Source organism: Petaurus breviceps, unplaced genomic scaffold (genome assembly GCF_028583685.1).
Source record: "Petaurus breviceps papuanus isolate PSGF00001 unplaced genomic scaffold, PetGlider_PUasm1.0 220, whole genome shotgun sequence".
Classification (NCBI taxonomy): domain Eukaryota; kingdom Metazoa; phylum Chordata; class Mammalia; order Diprotodontia; family Petauridae; genus Petaurus; species Petaurus breviceps.
This window is the reverse complement of record NW_027185876.1, coordinates 18694048-18713225: the sequence shown is the minus strand read 5'-3', so window position 1 is coordinate 18713225 and position 19178 is coordinate 18694048. Positions and strand designations below refer to the sequence as shown.

General features: G+C 41.9%; 1 protein-coding gene across 2 annotated transcripts in view; it reads right to left on the bottom strand.

Moving 5' to 3' along the window:
* The window catches only part of UCK2 (uridine-cytidine kinase 2), a 110465-nt gene extending 91975 nt beyond the window's left edge, over window positions 1-18490 (bottom strand). For both annotated transcript variants that reach the window (XM_069094690.1, XM_069094691.1), the window contains exon 1: window positions 18084-18490. In XM_069094690.1, the coding sequence (XP_068950791.1) occupies window positions 18084-18182 (99 nt within the window). In that variant the 5' untranslated portion in view covers window positions 18183-18490. The remainder of the gene's footprint in view (window positions 1-18083) is intronic.
* Window positions 18491-19178: the final 688 nt, after the last annotated feature.

The following is a 19178-nucleotide window of genomic DNA, read 5'->3' as shown; positions in this document are numbered from 1 at the left end:
ACTTCTGTTCAAGTTAAAGTTATAGTTATAGTAATACAAGACCTATTTAGAACACAGCACGCTTCTGTGACTTGGGTCAAGAACTCAAACATTCAAGGTGACACAGTAACCTGGTACCTGGGGAATTTATCCTATAATGGCAAAGACACAAACTCTTTCTTAAAGTGTCTACTAGCCCAGGCACTGGGCTAAGTCCTTTACAAACATCACCTCACTGGATGCTTCACAACGACCCTGAAAGATAAGTGCTATTATAATCCCCATTGGACAGTTATAGAAAATGAAGCAAATAGAGGTTAAATTATTTTGCCCAGGGTCACAGAGCTGCTAAATATCTGAGGCCTGGTTCAAACTTAGGTCTTCCTGACTCTAGGCCCAGAGCTTTATCCACTGCACCACCTAACTTCCTCTGTGAGATGATCGAGGTCTACTGCATTGACAAAAAGAATGAGAAAGCTACAGCATAAACCTACATAAGAACAAACAGCCACATCTGAGGATCAATGGAAAAAAGAAATGATTATTAACTGAGATCTCTTAAGTCAGAAATTTAGAAAGAAAAGAAAATTTGTCAAAGTCTTTTTTTCTTTTTCTAAGTAGGCTAAAGAAGGTATTAATAGACATAAACTGGAAGTTACTGAGGGGTTTTAATTCCTCTAGTTTAATAGACCACAATTGATTTTGTAAGAGAATCCAATGGCAGCCCAGATCTGTCAAATTTAAGTCATCTACCAACACTTGGACTTAGGTTCACCTGGTCAGTGAGTAAATTTGTAGTCAAAAATTGATACCACCACTTGTCACAGAGTATTCTGTGTATGGAGTGGGTTCAGGGAAAAACCAATCTTGCCCACAAATGTGGCTTCCTCTAGGGGAAAGAGACAATGCCCCTTTGGCATCTGCAGACCAACAAAAGACTTCCATTAAAGCTATGGCACAACTAATACTGGAGGGGGGAGTCAGGATGTAAAGAATAGGGTTTGGACAGTGACCATAAGGCAAAGAGCCAGGGGAACTTCAAAAAAACCACAAAAGGTCATCAAATTTTGCAATCTACTGGGGAGTTTCTAAAAACAAATACACTGCAAGAAAATGTCTCCTGAAGAAAGAAATATTCTGGGTACCTTACCATCTCAACATCTATCATGGTTCCATTTAAGCATTTATTAAACACCTACTAGATGCTTTGGATTATAAAGGTGAAATTAAACACCTTTGCCCTCAAGGAGCTTGCTCTAGTAGCTGAAGACAGGTGGTAGATGAATAAAGTACAAATTGAGATGACAAATCAGAAAGGAGAGATCCGAAGTAGGATAAGATTCCAGGAGAGAGAGATCATTTTCAGCTGACAGGATTCTGTACAGATGGCTTTGAGGGGAAGACACACCTGAACTGGGTATGCAGCTTCAATTGGTTCTTTGAAATTTCCTATAAGGAAAGCTGGTTAAAAAGCTGCTAAAGTTTTCTACTCCCTCTCCCTGAATCATTTTCCCTTCTCTCACATGCAAAGGAATTTCCCCCTAGATTTCCACAGATCAACAATGGAGTTATTTTCAGCCCAAATATTTACTTCCTAATATGACCTTGAGCAAGTACTTTCCTCAACTGTAAAATGAAGAAGTTGGACTACATTTCTAAGGGCTTTTTTTTTTCCATCTCTGAAGCCTAGGCTCTCATTAAATACTCAATCTGTGCCTTTTTCAGATGGACTACTGTTATAGGTGCTCAAGGATATTAGATAGAACTTTCTATTTTCAAGGATGCCCTTTATGAAAGCACAAATCTGTGACAAGTAAATGAACAAGAGAGACCATACAGAACAATGGAAGAATCAATGGGCTGAGTCAAGAGACCTAAATTATAGTTTCTGCTCTACCACAGATGCAAAACCAGAGACCAGGTCTTTAACCTCTCTAAAACCTGGGTAAGATGTGGATGGGGGTGATGAGGTATAGGCTCTGGGAACCCCCCTTGAACTCTGATTTAATTCTGATTTAACTCTGATTTAATTCCGTCCCATTTGATGAGGCATTTGCATGAGGCTATAAGCCTTACATTGTGGCTGGGCCCAAACCTCTTTACCAGACTTCCCACCCTTGAATTGACCTAGCCCACCACTGTCTGTCAGCTCCAGGTAGCCTCCAGCAACTTCCCACCCTTAATCACTCATTGATCTCATTAATTCCTGAAGACCCTCCCCAAACTCCTCCCCTAGACCACCCCTAGATTCCTCCCACAACTTTCTGTATATAACACCCCATCTTTCCTCTGTGTGTGAGAATGCCATAGAATAACCTAGCACAGACTCACTCTGTGTGTAACACAAGAGAACTTTTAATAAACTTTACTTTTCTTTGGCTGAGAAGACTTGAGTAGAATTCATTCAGCAGGACCCAGCATGTTGGTATTTTGGGGTCTCCAGAGCAACCCTAACCCTCTTTATGGGTAACCTCTTCAGGGGGAGCAAAAAGAGGAAAAGGAAATCAATACTTCTGTGATTTAGGTTCAAGAGCTTACAACTAGCAAGTCAAGCAATCCTCTGAGTTTATCTGTATTCATTATGAAGATCTATACAAAGCCATTCTCTCTGATTAAAGAAATGGTTACCAATCCTCCTTGAGAGGTCACATCATGTCACATCATGGAGAGGCAAATCTACAACTACCATAAAATTGAAGAATCAAAGAAATAGAAAAGAAGGATCTTCAAGCTGACAAATCCTTCAACTCTACAATTTGAAGACAAGTGGTCTTTCAGCCTATGTGTAAAGACTTTTAGTAATAAGGAATTCATTATACTAAGAGAGCCCATTTCATTTTTGGATAATTGTAATTAATAGAAAAGCACATCCTTATACTGACTGAACTGAAATCTGCCTCCTTATGATTTCCAACCACTGATCTTGGGTTCTAAAAGTACAAAATAAATCAAATCTCTTAAGTGTTTCACAGCATTTGAAAATATTTGGGGATATAACTATGTTTTCCCAAGTCCTCTCTTCTCCAGGCTAAATGTATAGGTCCTTCACCTATTAGTGTCCCAGGTCCCTAACTATCTTGTTTGCTTTTTTTAAGAGCTTATCAACATCCTTTACAAAACTTTCAATGTTTGAAAGATCCTATCACCCTCCCCAAAAAGAGGTTAATGGTAGGCACAAGAGTAAGAGACAGAACTGGAATGTGAACCCAGTTCTTCTAACTCTAAATCCAATGTTTTCTTCATTGCACTATAGTGGAATATAGTGGAATTTCTATTTGTCAAGTATTTGAGGGGCCAGAATGTGAAAGGTTTGGCCTCAGAACTGAGCAACAAGTGGAAGTTATAAGAGGTAAATGTAGGTTTTGTATAAGTAAAAGACAGGCTTGGGACCCTTGCTATAATCAGCAAGAATGCAATGCCATGGGCAGCTAGGTGGTACAGTGAATAGGGCACCGGCCCTGGAGTCAGGTGGACCTGTGTCCAGCCTCAGACACTTAACACTCACTAGCCGTGTAACTTTGGGCAAGTCACTTAACCCCAACTGCCCCCCAAAAAGCAAAGAAAAAAAAAAGAATGCAATGCCAGTAGTTGCCAGCTCTACCCAACCCACCTAATTATAGCCAACTTGTCTCCTACCGTGTTTCCCCGATAATAAGACACTGTCTTATTATTTTTTTTTGGACAGAAAAACACCAGAGGGCTTATGTTCAGGGGAGGGCTTATTTTAATGAACATTGACAGCAATTTTAATAAACAGGTAAATGTGAACAAAAAAATGTACCTTTATTCAATAAGCAAATCACTGGGGAAGAATAGGATGACGCGCTCACTGCTGCAGCTCTGATTGGATGCAGCTTGGAGCGCGGTGTGCGTTTCACCGGGGTGGGGACGGTGCATACAGAGGGTACCGTAATGTAGTGTGTAGCACGTAGCGCAGGGGATCACCTTCACTACAGTAGCAACCTCAATAGGGCTTATTTTCGGGGGAGGGCTTATTTTAGAGGAATCTTACACACTAAGGGGAGGGCTTATTTTCAGGATAGGTCTTATTATCGGGGGAAACACGGTAGATGCTTATCAAGAAGAATATGCATGACCCTACAGCTAGCTGTTAGAAACAAGAGCTGAAAACAATTCATTTTGTTACCAGGGGGTGGAAAACAGAATTCATTTGCCCTAACCCAAGTAAGAAATGAGGTTTAGGGAATTCTCATCAAGGAGGGGATAAGAAGTCTTTGCCAGCAGCTTGTGTGCCCAGGGAAGAAATGGGGAGGAGAAAGTAAAGACTATAAATAAATCAGACTAGCAAACTTGCTAAACATGGGTTGATTAGCACCCAGGCAGATTAGATTCAGAGCAGATTTCTACAGGTGACACCAGCTCAGCTGAGACATCATCTAGTAATAGGAGCAGCTCAGATCAGTAAGTAGCAAATGGGAAGCTTGGAAATCAAAATGGAAGAGCAACAATCAAGGTAGACCAGGCAGTCCTGACCATGAGGCTGGAAGCATTCCAGTCTATGAATGACCAAGAAGGAGCTTAGTAATGTTGCAGAAGTGGGGGTGGGGATGGGGAGTGGAGAATCTGTATCCTATATTCCTACATCTCACATTTCCAATCATCCAGCTTCATTCATTGTGTATTTCTTTGGCCTCTCCATCTCCCATTTTTCACTTTTCTTTTGTGTTGTCTTTCCCCTTTGTGCATAAGTTCCTTGAAAGAAGGGGCTGTCTTTTTCATATTTGTAATCTCAGTACTTAGAACAGTGCCTGGCACAGAGCAGGTATTTAATAAATGTTTATTGATTATGCTATGGTACAGGTGGGGCAGCTAGGTGGCACAGTGGACAGAGCGCCAGCCATGGAGTGTGATAGTAATGGCAATTAAAGATTCCCCTGTATTGGCTTGGTTTTCAAATTGATTGTGTTAAAACCCAGAGTTTGTTAATCCCACCTGTGGGATGGGCTTGTTGATGTGAAAAGAAAGTCCTGAACTGGGAGGAGCTGGTGAGGTAGATTTGGAGAGACACTAGAGAGAGGCGGAAGATCTTTTTGGAAGCAGCACCTCGTGGAGAGAGAGAGAGACTAAGAGAATTGCTGGTGGCCGCTTTGAATTGCCCTGGACTTTTGAGACCTGCCCCCTGAGCTGCCAAGGACTGAGGAGACATGGCTGTTTTGCTGGTACTTTGTCTGTCTGTTTTGATGTTATTTTGCCAGATTTGTCCACTGGTGAAAGACAGTCCTTTTGTTGAAGAAGTCCTGGAACCTGGCTGTTCGCTAAGAAGCCCTGAGACTGTCCTGCAGACAGAGAGTGAATACTGTCCACTGGTGAGGGACAGTACTGTTGTTGCAGGGGTCTGGAGACTGTCCTGCAGACAGAGTGAATACTGTCCACTGGTGAAGGACAGTGCTGTTGTTGCAGGGGTCTGGGAGCCTTTCTGTTGGTTCAGAAGCCCTGAAGAAGGATTTTCTTGTTGTATGTTTACAGAAATCCTGGGAGAGGGCTTTGCTAATGTGTTCAGGGGTTCTAGGACTGTTCTACAGACAGAGGATAAATTCATGAAGGGACTGGTGTCTTATGGCCTTGCTAAGCCTTGTCTCCCCAGGAACTAAGATTGCTGAGAACTTGCCTCGCGTCAAGATGAAGAAAAGACCTCCATTTGGGTATTAAGTGCTGTGTTTAAACTTGATGTAACTCTGGGGTAGATTCAATTGTGATCCAGGGGTGGGGAACTTTTGACCTTATGTTTGGAAACTAATCTCCATTTGAGAAGAGGGGCTTTGTGGTGGACTTAATTAAGGTATAGCCTAGGGGTGGAGAAGTATTTAGAACAGAGACTTTGTAATTGATTGAATGATTGGAAGGTCCTGGGGTGGGGTAGTCCTGGGAGATTATTTAATCACACTTAGTAAATGCTGTATTTGGAATGATGTCATGTTTTGATCTTCTCTGTTCTTGGTTTGTCACTGAATAAAATAGAGAGCACCTATGCTGGTATTTTGAACCTGGAAAGATTGCCTTTCCTTGGCATTACATTACATTACATGGAGTCAGTAAGACCTGAGTTCAAATCCAACCTCAGACACTTACTAGATGTGTAATCCTGGGCAAGTCACTTAACTGTTTGCCTCTGTAAAATGAGCTGGAGAAGAAAATGGCTCCAGTATCTTTGTGAAGACAACCCTAAATGGGGCACAGAAGAGATGGACACATCTGAAAAATGACTGAACTGAAATGGCAGGTCTCTATTCTTCTTTATAAAGAAAAATTTCCTAACAATCATAAAAAACTACCCAAAAGTGGAATGGGTTGGCTGCCTCCACAAATACTATGAAGTCTGTATTACCTCCAAGATAAATATAAAATCCAGTTTTGCTTTTGAAGTACTTCTGGAAAAATAATGCATGAGTTTAAATGACTTAGCCAGTCAATTCAGGTAATATGCCAGAGATGGAATGTGAAACTAGGTCCTTCCTGATCCCAAGTCCTGTGTTCTGCTACTACACCATGCTCCCCCTCCCAGTGTCCTACCTACCTGTAGGATAGGAAATTACTGAAAGATTTTTGTATGCAAAAGTAAGTTTAGAATTAAAAAAGTAAATTTGGAATTCAAAAATATTATAAAAGTGAATGTTGAAAACTAAAATTAATTCATCAAAAGAAGCAGCTTACACACAACAAAAAGCCAATACACCGAAGAAAGCTGAAAAGTGTGGTGCAGAGCCCTTGCTAGGGGGCCTGGTGGAGAAGTCCAACGGGAACCCACATGTATAAAATATTTTTAGCATTATAGCAGCTCTTTTTGTGGTGGTAAAGAATTGGAAATTAAGGGGATACCCATCAAGTGGGAAATGACTGAACAAGTTGTGGCATATGAATGTAATGGAATATTATTGCATTTTAAGAAATGATGATCAGGCAGACTTCAAAAAAACCTGGAAAGACTTATATGAACTGATGCTCAGTGAAGTAAGAAAAACCAGGAGAACACTATACACAGTAACAGCCACAGTTTGATGACTAAATTTGATAGACTTAGCTCTTCTCAGCAATGCAAGAATCTAAGACAACTCCAAAAGACTCATGATGGCAAACACTATCCACATCCAGAGAAAGAACTATGCAGTCTGAATGCTGATAGAAGCATAGTATTGTCTCTTTGTTTTCTCATAATCATTATTTTTCCCTTTTGTTCTGATTCTTCTTTCACAACATGACTAATGTGGAAATAAGTCTAATGTGAGTGTGTGTACATGTATAGCCAATATCAAATTGCATGCCATCTTGGGAAGGTGGGACGGAGGAAGAAAAAAAATTAGAATTCAAAAATATCATAAAAATGAATGTTGAAAACTAAAATTAATTAAAAGAAGCAGCTTACACATAACAGAAAGACAATACACCAAAGAAAGATGAAAAGTGTGGGGCTGGGACCTGGCCAGGGGGCCTGGTGGAGAAGCCCAATGGGAAATGAAGATGTCACAGAGAAGATGACATCTGAAGCAGCTCCCAGGCCTGTCCAAACTGATCTTTTTAAAGTACTACCAAATTACTCATGAGTAAGTTAAGAAGAATGTAGCATGCATTCAGTACTGGAAAGATCCTGGAGCTCATGTAAGATTAACCCTGTGTCAAAGTATAGGGAATGGAGGTCCAGTAACTTGCCCAAGATCCCACAGTTGTAGAGACAATGAAAAGTCAGACCTACCCAAATACAAAGGGAGGAGGTCAATCTTTGGAACCCTCCTCTGGATCCCCTACTCTCCTTCTATAGCCTCCAAAGTACATGAGGCTGAAGGGGAGAGTTTCTCTAAGAGCAACACTGGCCTGTGTACCAGCCCTGAAGTACGTCCTTCCCTGAAAGGGAAGGATGAAAATAATATCATTCTCTGGGGTGAACTAATGAGGATAAGCAACAGAAAGGCACCCAGAAGCCAGGCAAAAACATCCTTGGGCACAATGCCATAGCCACATTAGAAAATTTTATGTGGAATCTAAGGATGAAAACTTAGAATTCCAGATCTGTAAGTAGCCTGCCAAGTTGAAGCAACAGACAGATCTAGGGTATCAGGTCTACAAGATTCCATAGCTAATTTGTCTGCAGTCAGACCACAGGCAGTGGATGGAGCAAGGGGGTTTACTGGCAATGACTATTCAACCTTTCTAATTCCACTTAAGACAGAAGAGTATGAAATTAAAATGAAATTCAGTCAGTCCCTGAAAAGTCAATTTCTTAAGTACATGTAAGATTAAAAAACTGAATGTATCTGTATATATACATGCACACATAATACATACACAAACAAATACAAGATTCAGACTAATCTAAAAAAATTAGGTTATAAAGGGGCTTCAGCTGTGTAGCATAAAACAAGAGGATTTGGCATACAGACAATTCTATTTCACATTAAACCAAAACAGGGAAGTAACATAGTGTCGGTATCACGGAAAGAACACTGAATTTGAAGTCCCCGCCATGTGTTGTGGGGCTGAGCAAGCCTTTTAATTTGTTTTTTCACCTGTGAAATGATGGGGTTGGAATAATGTCCCTTTCCACTCAAGAGGGATGATTCTATGTTCAGTCCCTACCAGATAGCACTGGAAACACCAGCAAATTGGGGAGCTTCACCTTTTAATTTAATTTGCCTAAATGCCAGAGAGCCCACTCTTTCAACAAGTCCCACTGGCCTTATTCTGCATTTCCTAGAACCAACAGTCAACATTTTGCTTCTTACAGCAAGTTTCTTTTTGTGTCATGAACCCGCTTTGGTAAACAGGTGAATTATTTATATTATTTATTGCCTAGACCCACATTGAAGGAAGTGCTAAAATTCAGTTGGAAGTTCATGAAAATAAAGGTGTAATATTTTTCCCATCTAAGTTCACAGGTGCACAGAATCTATCAGAGGGGGGATTAGGGGTGTGGGGTCCCATTAAATGACCTGTGGAACCCAGGTGAAGAACTCATGCCTTATACCAATCTTATACTCTATACTACCAACTCTCTGGAGAGCTCCCTGAAGGAAGGCCAAGGAATAGTTTCAAGGGTCAGTCATATGATATAGCAAGTTCCTAATACGGAAGGTGAATAGAGTGTGCAATCATGTCAGGGCTGGAGAGTTGAATCAAGGTGCCAGGAATAGGGAAGTGAGAGAGCCAAGGGGCTCTTGGCTTAAGGAGCTCCAGGAAGTGGCTACTAATTCACTGTCACCTGGAGACAGTGTCAAAATGTACATATCAGTGGACTGACTGCACATGATTCCTCTTTTCCTCTGCTATTTACAAAACTCAGATTTGGGAACAAACAGAAGTGCACTTGAGAAAGACAGTGGGGTTTTCACGCAAGCCCCAGCAAGTCTAGAGGGTAACACGGCCACCAAAATAAGTGAGCGTGGTGTTAAGCTTCAGTAATAGAAACACTTCAATTTCAATCTGCTTCTTGTCAAAGCTAATATATACCAATTCTGGGACCTGAAATTTAAGGATATTGACAAAATAGAGTGTATCCAGAAAAGTAACTAGACTGGCAACAGGATTGGAAACCCAAGCCACACTTCACAAGGTTAACTGAAGGAAATGAATATGTTTAGCCTGAAGAAAAGAAAAACTCAGAGAAAATAAAAGTTGTCTCCAAGTAAGTCAAAGCTTGCCATATGGAAGAAAGATTAGAACCATTTTACTTGGCCCTAAACACCAGTCAGTCAGTCAGTCCATCAGTCAATGGAACAAGAAATATCAGGTGGAAGTGAGGACTCAAACTGAATGAAAAGTAAAAATGTCTTACCACTGAAACTGTTTAAAAGTGAGAGGGGCTGCTCAGAAAGTGTTCAGGTCCCTGTCACTAGAGGTCTTCAGAGGCTAAATGAGAATGAGAACGAGAATTTGAAGATCTTCCCTGCCCTTTAATAAACCTAGGGGGGAGTTTGAAGACTTCCCCTGCTTTGAAAGTAAACTCTGCCTCCTAATAGGCTGAATATAATCACATGGAGCCTGTGACGAAGGGAATTTGCTGAAGGGTGCAACAGAGCCCACCGGAAGCTTCCCTGCTGTGAAGATAAACTCTATCTAATAGGTTAAATATAGTCACATGGAGCCTGTAGTGGGAGGAGTTTGCTGAAGGGAAGCAGAGTCCATAGGAAGCTGGCAGTCAGAGCTAGTCAGATGGTGGGGGAGAGAGGACACTCAGGCAAGGAGATAGACAGGTTTGTGAGTAAATATTGATCTTGTACTGGTTTATGGGAAGGCGGAAGGATGCTGTGGCTCTCAGTGTTATTATGGCTTCTGAATATCTTTGGTATTATGATTGAATCAGCTTACTGGTTTTGGGATTCAGTTTTCTGGTGTCTAAATAAATGCTTCAGTTCTATCCTCTGTCTGGAGAGTTTGGTATATTTTGCCTTAGAACGTCATGTCATACTTATAGTCATGGTCTTCATCGTGATCATGGGTGCTGTAAATATTGCATTGATGCTACAAATGGCAGGGCAAACTCTTTGGCCTTCCACATCCCTTAGACTCTGAAGTTCTTTTAGGGAGATCAGCAGGGTCTAACAGAAAGAGGGCTGGTCTGGGAGCTGGGAAGGTCTAGCTTCTCATCATGGCCTAGCCACTCCTAGTTGTATAACCAGGGGCAAGCCCCTAAGTCTTACTTTTATTATCCATAAAACATAGATTAATTAATACCTATAGAACCCTGAAAGGCTCAAATGAAAATCCAAGGCAAACTCTTCAAATGAATGTTAAATACTAAACTATTTTAGGAAGATTCTGAAGATTACCTGGCAGGATAAGACACTTAGGTCCTTTCTAGAACTAAAACTGTAAATGAGATATTGAGAATGTTATCATTCTCTATATGATACTTAGCATAGCCAACACTTAGCACAATGCCTGGCACATAGGAGACACTTAAGAAGTGTTTATTGATTGATTGATTGATCCTACTTGGTAATAGCTTCACTGCTATTTCTTGACCCTGGGCAAGTCATTGACCCTGGGCAAGTCACTGAACACTGTTTGCCTCGGTTTCCTTGTCTATAAAATAAGCAGAAGGAAATGGTGACAACTCTCTTCTTCACTCATTAAGAAATCCCTCTAGTTCAAAACCCTTTCATGTATTATACTGCAGTAATAAATATACTCAAGGTTCCCCTCAATTTAATTCCATGCAGCTGCAAAAGTCATTTTCCTAAAAGACAGGTGTGACCCTGTCATTTTCCCCCTCCCACCCTCCTAACTCCTTATATTCCAGAGGCTCCCAGTACCTCTAGTATCTACTCCTCTGATATTGAAAACTCTTTTACAACCTGGACACATTCCACCTTTCTAATCTTTCTGCACACAACTCCTCTCTCCAAACACTATGATCTAAACTGGCCACCCTGCTGTTCCTCACACATAATATTCCATCTTCCATCTCTGTGCCTTTGATATTCATTTTGATATATCCATTCCTGAAATGAACACCTTATTTTCCTCAAGCTCGAACATCCCTAGTTTCCTTGGGGAGTCAAACACAAGAACCATCTTCTGTAGGAGATGTATACATCCATGACCCCTGCTCCCCCACCCCTAAAATCTGGCATCTATTCTTTATTGTGTGTTATATTCATATGTACTCATTTTGTTGTTCAGTCCTGTCCAACTCTTCATGACCCCATTTGGGGTTTTCTTAGCAAAGTTTCTGAAGTGGTTTTCCATTTTCTTCTCTAGCCCATTTAGGAAACTGAGGAAAACAGGGTTAAGTGACCTGCCCAGGAGCACATGGCTAGTAAATGTCTAAGACCATATCTGAACTCAGGAAAGTCTTTCTGACTCCAGACCAAGCTAACTACCTCTACCATACCATCTAGCTACATATATTCAAGTGGTTTTCTAGTTGCCTTGAGGGAATGGCCTAGTTGACTTGCCTAGCACCTGGAGGGCACTTACTAATGCCTTGTTGATTCAGTAGCACAGTAACTTGGTTATCCCAAATTGTGTTTCTCTTAACTATATAAATGTCTTCTTAAGCACCCTCTCAAAATACTATTCTTCCAGAATACCTACCTCCACCCGAAAATTCCACTACTACGACCTACACAGGCTTTTAAAAGGAGGTTAAATGAGACATCCTCCAGGCAGCCTTCCAGGTTCCTCCCCCACCCAACTAGTAGGGACCTGCTGCAAACACTTAACCTATTTTAATTTAAAAAACAATCAACTAACATTAAAGGTTTTTAATGTACTGAACACTTGAGTTATCAAGGGTATAAAGAGAAAAAAGCAAAAAGAATCCTCAAGAGCTTATAACAAACTTACAAGCATAGATACAGGATATAGAGATTTTTTATGTGTGTATATATATACATATATATACACACAAACATACATACATATATATGACAACAAACATATATACATGTACAAGATACATACAAAGTAAATACAAGGAGAAAAGGCAGCAATAACAGCAGCTGAGAACTGAAAAGACCTCCAGAAGAGGCCTTTATTGAGCTGAATCCTGAAAGTAGTAACCAGAAATAAGGAGAGAAAGCATTCCAAGCAGGGAAAACAGCCGATTGAAAGCCATGGAAATGGAAGATAGATTGGAGAAATAAAGAATAGACTAATATGGCTGAACCACATTAAGGGGATACTGTGAAAGTGAGGATAGGGCCAAACTGTGAGTCCTATTAGCTATCAGACAGAGGAGTTTGGGGGTAGGGGTGTGAAAACTAGGTGTCAGGATCAGACCTGCAATTGATAAAGAATACTTTGGCAGCTGTATGGGAGGATGAATTAGAGAAGAGAAACTCAAGGCAGGGAGCCCAATTAAGAGACTGAGTAATAATCCCTGTTCTGAAGTAATGAGAATTTGAGAATGGTGGCTTAGTGGAATGTAGAGGCCATATAAAATAGATATTATGCAGGAATAAATGACAAGATTTGGAAACTGATTGGATATGGATGATGAGAAGAGGAACATGAGGGTCTAGGAGGAGTGTAGTAGGCGTAGTTTGGGGAAAAAGAAAATGAAGTCTGTTTTGAACATGCAATACAGAGCCTGTTGCTGGAGTTTGCCTGCTTCAAATGTCCCCCCACTCTAATCCATCCTCCATTCAGCTGCCAAATGGAGTTTCCTAAAGTGAAAGTCAAACCATATAACTCCCCCAATTCAATAAACTCTAGAGGCTCCCAACTGCGACCAAGATCAAGTACAAAATTGTTTGGCATTCAAAACCCTCTATAACTTATCTTCCCACTCATACCCACCCTACACCTTTCTGATCTTAAACTTTATATACTTTCCACATACTCTGGAACCCAAGCGACACTGGTTTCCTTGCTCTTCCTCAAACAAGACTTCATCTCCCAGCTCTGGCATTTTCACTGGCTGTTCCCCAAAACTGGAATGCTCTCCCACCCCATCTCAGACTACTGGCTTCCTGCAAGTTCCAACTAAAATCTATTTTCCACAAAAATCCTTTCCCAACCCCTCTTAATTCTAGTAATGCCTTCCCACTTTTATTTCCAATTTATCTTATATATAGTCCTTTAGTCTCTCCCATTACATTGTGAACTTCCATAGGGCAGTCAGTCTTTTGCCCCTTTTTGTATGCCTAGCACTTGGCACTTTATCTAGTACACAATAGGCCCTAAAATCCAGTTAGGACTGGAGCTGCAGAAGGAGGGCTGGATATATAGATATGGGAATCCTCTACAGAGATAATAATTTAATTCACCCGGAACTGATTAACTTACCAAGTGAGATAATATAGAGAGAAAAGACGCCTAAGACAGCACCTTGAGGAATTCCCACAGTTAGAGAACATGACATAAAGATCCAGAAATGGAAATTTAAGAAAAATCAGTTAAACTGGAGAATCAAAAGAGCAGTGTCACAAAATCTCATGGGAGAAAGAGTATCAGATCAGCAGTGACAAATCTTGAGAAATCAAGCAGGAGAAGAACCTAAGATTTGGCAATTAAGAGATCATTGTTGACTCTGGAGTGATGTTTCATTTGAATGACAGGTAGACTTCAAAGAATTTAGAAAAGAGAGGCAGGAAGTGGATAAACCACATGTAGACAACTTTTTCAAGGTTAGCTGAGAAGGGGAAGAAAGATGGAGGATGCAGGGATGGCATGATCTGGAGAGGTTTTGAATGATGGGGTGACTTGGACATGTTTGTAGATAGCAAGGAAGGAAAACAGAGTGAATATTGAACATTGGGGTCAATCTGCCCAGGAGAATATTGGAGGGAGGGGGTGGGTCAAGGCCACATGTAAACAGGTTGGCCTGTGAAGGAGAAAGGTCAATTCTTCCAAGGCTAGGATGAAAAAGACATCAATGGGGGATGTAAGATGAGGAGAGAACTCCCAGTGAATGGGCTCTTTTTTCTAAGTGAAGTGTGAGGTGGATTGAGAAGAAGTTTAGAAGTTATTATGGTGATCATTATTATTATTATGGTGAGAATCAATAATGGAAAAGCAGAACTACTTAGCCATAGTAAAAGTCTAGCTGAAATTAGATACTACAAATCTGTAGTGGACTCAGCATGATTTTATGATTTCCTCTAGTTCTCTTCAACATCACACAAGTAGAAGCAAAGGAGGCTGATGGAATCTAGTAATTGTGAGTTGGGGTTTCACAAGAACAGAAGCAGCGATAGAACCCAAGAAACTTGATTTTTAATTCTGTCTCTGCTACTGAAAACTAACTTGACCATGGGGGTCATTTGGTTCATTTCCCTATAGCTCAATTTCCCCATTCCCGCAGTGAATAGAGCACAGGCCCTGGAGTCAGGAGGACCTGAGTTCAAATCTAAATTCAGACACTTGACACAATTACTAGCCATGTGACTTTGAGCAAGTCACTCAACCCCAATTGCCCCTCCAAAAAGCAAAAAAATAAAAATAAAAATAAAACCTTGCTGAACTAAATTCTTGTCCCCTTCAGTAACACGACTTTTTCATGGATTTTTGAACAGAGCTCTGTTATCTGGTGACAGACACTTTGGGATTCTGACTCATTAATTTATAAAATAAGGGGGGAATCTGGAGGAGGTTAAAGGACATGAGAGCCACAAATCACTGCTTTTGCTTTCACAGTTCAAAACAGTGTAGTCTGAGATAAAATACTTGCACCAAAGACATTCACAACATTGAGATACCACAGCCACAACAGAAGCAAAAAAAGACCAAGTCCATTCACAGCAGGGCCTAGATAAAGATAAGAACCAACAAAATAGTGCCACAGTGTTGCAAATCAGACTTTTTCTAGTCATATGCAACTTTCCTTGGAACTCCAAACTCCATAGTTCACCAGGTCTTTTTTACAGCAGGCACTTCCTCACAGCCCAGGTCTGTGCCAGAAAGAGGCTCCCTCCCTCAAACCTCCTCCAGGGAAGCCACAATGAGGTTTGTCCTCCCCCCCCCCCCTAGAATGCTCCCACTACCTCCTTCACTCCCTCCTCATGCATATACCTCCTCCCCAGTCCCTCATCCCATCTCAGACCTCAGACAGCAGTTGCTTTTATTCAACTCTCTCTACCTTCTTGTGGTAACCTCTCACTTTTCCAGAGCTCAAAACAAGCATGGAACATTATTATACTTGCCCAAGTTTGTATCTTATTGCACTGACCACTTGATTGTATGCTACAAGAAGGCAATACCAGGCCCACAAACTTTCCCTCTCCCCCTGAGCCTAGCACAGTGTTCCATACACAAGAGGAGCCTAACAAAGGCCTTCTCAAATAACCCCCAGCAGCCAGGCCTTTCACCAGACCCTAAGAGTGAGGCTTTCCTTCTTCTTTATTCTTCCAAATTATACAACTATACCAAGGAGCCAATTTGGCCTTCTTTCTTCCAGAAGCCTATCTTCCAGACTTTTTTCCTTACTCTTCCTAGTTCAAATAAGATCCATCAAATCCATCTCATGTCCTTCCAACTAGATCAAAATATTCATAGTCTATAAACATCTTTTAATTCCCTGGCAGAAAGGTAAAAAATAAATGTAAACTAGGAATTAAAAATACAATGTAATGAAGAAATATTAGATAAATCTATAAGAATATATTAGAAAAATCCTAATCTTCTGCTCCTGAATTAGCTTTAATCACTAAAAAGCACCCAGAATGTGCTATGCACTTTTAACAAAGACAGTTCCCGCCTCTAGTTTTCCATGAAATCTTTTGGTGGATTATTTAGGATGCTTCTCCCATTACAGATCTAAATATTAAAATACAAATTGAAAACTATATTCTAATGATAACAATATTCTCATTTCTATAATATTATAATAATAAAAGTTAATTTAAAAATGTTTTCCCTGACAACAGCCCTCTGAGAGAGGTAAGGCACATATCATTATGCCCATTTTACAGATAAGAAAACCGAGGCTGAGAGGTGAAATAACTATTGGAACCAGGATTCTCCAAACCAGCTGCTTGACATCAAGTCTAGTGCTTTTTACACAGCACTTCCACTATACCAGGCCTAATCATCTGTCACAAAAGCAAAACTAAATTTGTGGGGAAGGTTCAGAACAAAGAAAAGGGTCATTCCCTCCATCTGAATCTTAATTTCCTCATCTGTAAAATGTGGGGGTTGTTCTGGAGGATCTCTAAGGACCCTTTCTAGGTCTGGCTGTGTATAATTATAAAATACCCTGTGAAAAGAGAGTACAAGTGTTCCTTTCAACCTAGTGAGCCTGGGCCTCGGGGCTGGCTTAAGGAGTGGCTGCAATAAATGTTGCCTTGGGGAAGAGCAGAGACTAGAAGAACGCCCCAACTCTTCTACAGCAACTGCTCCCATTCCTAGGGGCTCAAAATCCAAAGAAATCTACCTCCACGTTTGGAAGGAAAAATGAAAGACCAAAATGGAAGGAGGAGGGGTTACTGGTGAAGCATACCAAAGAGTGACACTCTCATTGCTCACAGCACATGGCGCCAACCAGAGTCCGCCGTCCAGCCCCCACCCAGACTAGAATACCGCACTCAAAGGGAAGAGGCTGGGGTTCCATTGTTGCAAATGAAGTTGGGAGGTAGTTAATTGTGGAGGAAACTAGTAGCCACATCTTAAAAGACAGGCGTACAAACTGTGATTGGAACTGTAAACGAACCACTGGTCTCCACCTGCAGGACAAGTAACCTGGTGGTCAGGGCTGGGGAATTGCTGTTTCCCATAAGTCTCAGACCTTTTGGATAAAACAAAGCCAGCTGCTGGCTTTTCGCGGGGATTTAAGGAAGTATGTAAGTGATGACCTCCTAATACAACCACAGTGTGATAAACGAGAACATCTCCCGGCCCAAATAGACCAAGCAGTGGCGTGTCCAACTTTACCCACAGAGCCCACCACATTTCTTCCTCAAATTAGTAATATTAAGGGGGGGGGGGGGGGAAACAGTTACCACTAAATACATTTTTTCATCTGCCATTGCACACAGGAGTGCACACATCTGGCTCCGTTGGTATTTTATCTCAAAATCTGCAATCACACCCAGATAAAAAGCCAAGCCTTCCTACTCCCCTGCCCCCCATTCCCGCCACCACAGCAGCTTTCCCAGGCTAGCTTCCTGCCTCACTCCGCCCATGGCAGCACCAGGGCTGCACAGCCCCGGCGCGCGGATTAACGCAAGGCCCGAGAAAAGGAATGTGTGGGGGGACCAAAACAGATCTCCCCTTGAGCTCCCTCACCGACGACGGCTTTCCAAAACCATATAAACCTAAAAATGGGTCCATTTCAACAACATCCCCAAAAAGAATGACCCTGGCCAAGAGTTACCGCCGTTAGGAAAAAGGGCATGTGCTCTGTGGCCCCAGTACCGCCCACAGCCTTGCACCGGGGTCTTTTTCCCAGCCTTCACAAGTCACCCCGATACCGGGGCGCAAAAGAGAGCTTCCGATGCAAATGGAAGCCAAAGTATCTCTTTTGGAACGTGGCCGGGAAACAGATACACCGCGTTCTGAAGAGCCACGCGGTCCCTGCTGCAACTGACACAGCACAGTTCCCCTCCCCCAGCCACACGCGCCGCCGGGGGGAGGGGAAGCCAGACCAAAGGGGTCTTAAGAAGGGGCTGGAAATATGGCGGGAGGGGGGGTAAACACGAGAAGCCCCTTACTTTGCCGCTGGCTGTGCCTCCGCTGACGCCGATCAGAAAAGGCTCCCCTCCGTTGGTTTGCTGGTGGTTCTGGAGGGTCTGATCACTGTCCCCGGCCATGGCTCCAGCCAGTCCCTTCCTTCCTACCCGCCTGACTGCTGTCTGGTTGCTTGCCTGGTTATCCCACTGCCTCTCTCCACGTCTGGATTCCTCTTATTCTCTCAGCCACCACTTAGTGTTAATTGGTGTTATTGTTCTGCCGCTGCTGTGGCTGCTGCTGCTGCAGCTTCAGAAGCTGCTGGTATTGCTGCTGCTGCTCCGGCTCCTCCTCCTCCCTTTCCTCCTCCTCCTCCTCTCTCCTAGGTCTTTTTGAACCTTCCAACTAGGCTGGCTTTATCGGATGAGTCAAAAGCCTTCCTCGCCCACCACCCGCCCCAACTTAGTTCACATCTCAGCCAGAGGTCATCGCGATACAGCCGCTCCAATCCAAAAGAAAATCTTATCACTTTATTCCGCAGAGGAAAGCTTCCCAGCCCTGGGGGCTGGTCTCGAACCCCTCCCCTGCATCCCAGGTCTCTACCTGACTGAAGTCTCTGGGAAAGGTGTTTGCTTGACACCTCATCAGAAAGCCTGATTTAATTTAACCTCATCTAACCACGCCTTGAGTGAACAAGAAAAAGAAATAAATGTTTATTTTCCTGACCTGGATGTAAAGAGAAAAAAAAGGCAGAAAGACATTATGTAAACATAGTACTGTTACAATGTGTAACACACACATACATACATACATATATTATTATTATTATTACAATAAATAAACAATGCAGGTATTTCCAAAAGTGAGCCATCCTTTAATCTGAACCCATTCTAACTACTGGGACCTAATTAACATCAAATGCACAAGAACAAAACAAAGCAAAGGGTTAATAAGAATACCTGCAGCATCCTGGACAAAACCACAGTTGCCTTCTGAAAATATTTGCTTATTTCTAGTTATGTCACTTCTTGGCTTTTTTTATTTGCCCACTCTTAGAAACTCCCAGTTTCCCCATCCCCCTTTGAAGGTTAAGCTTTCTGGAAGGGTTCCATTTAAAGTACTCAACTCCACTCTCTAGC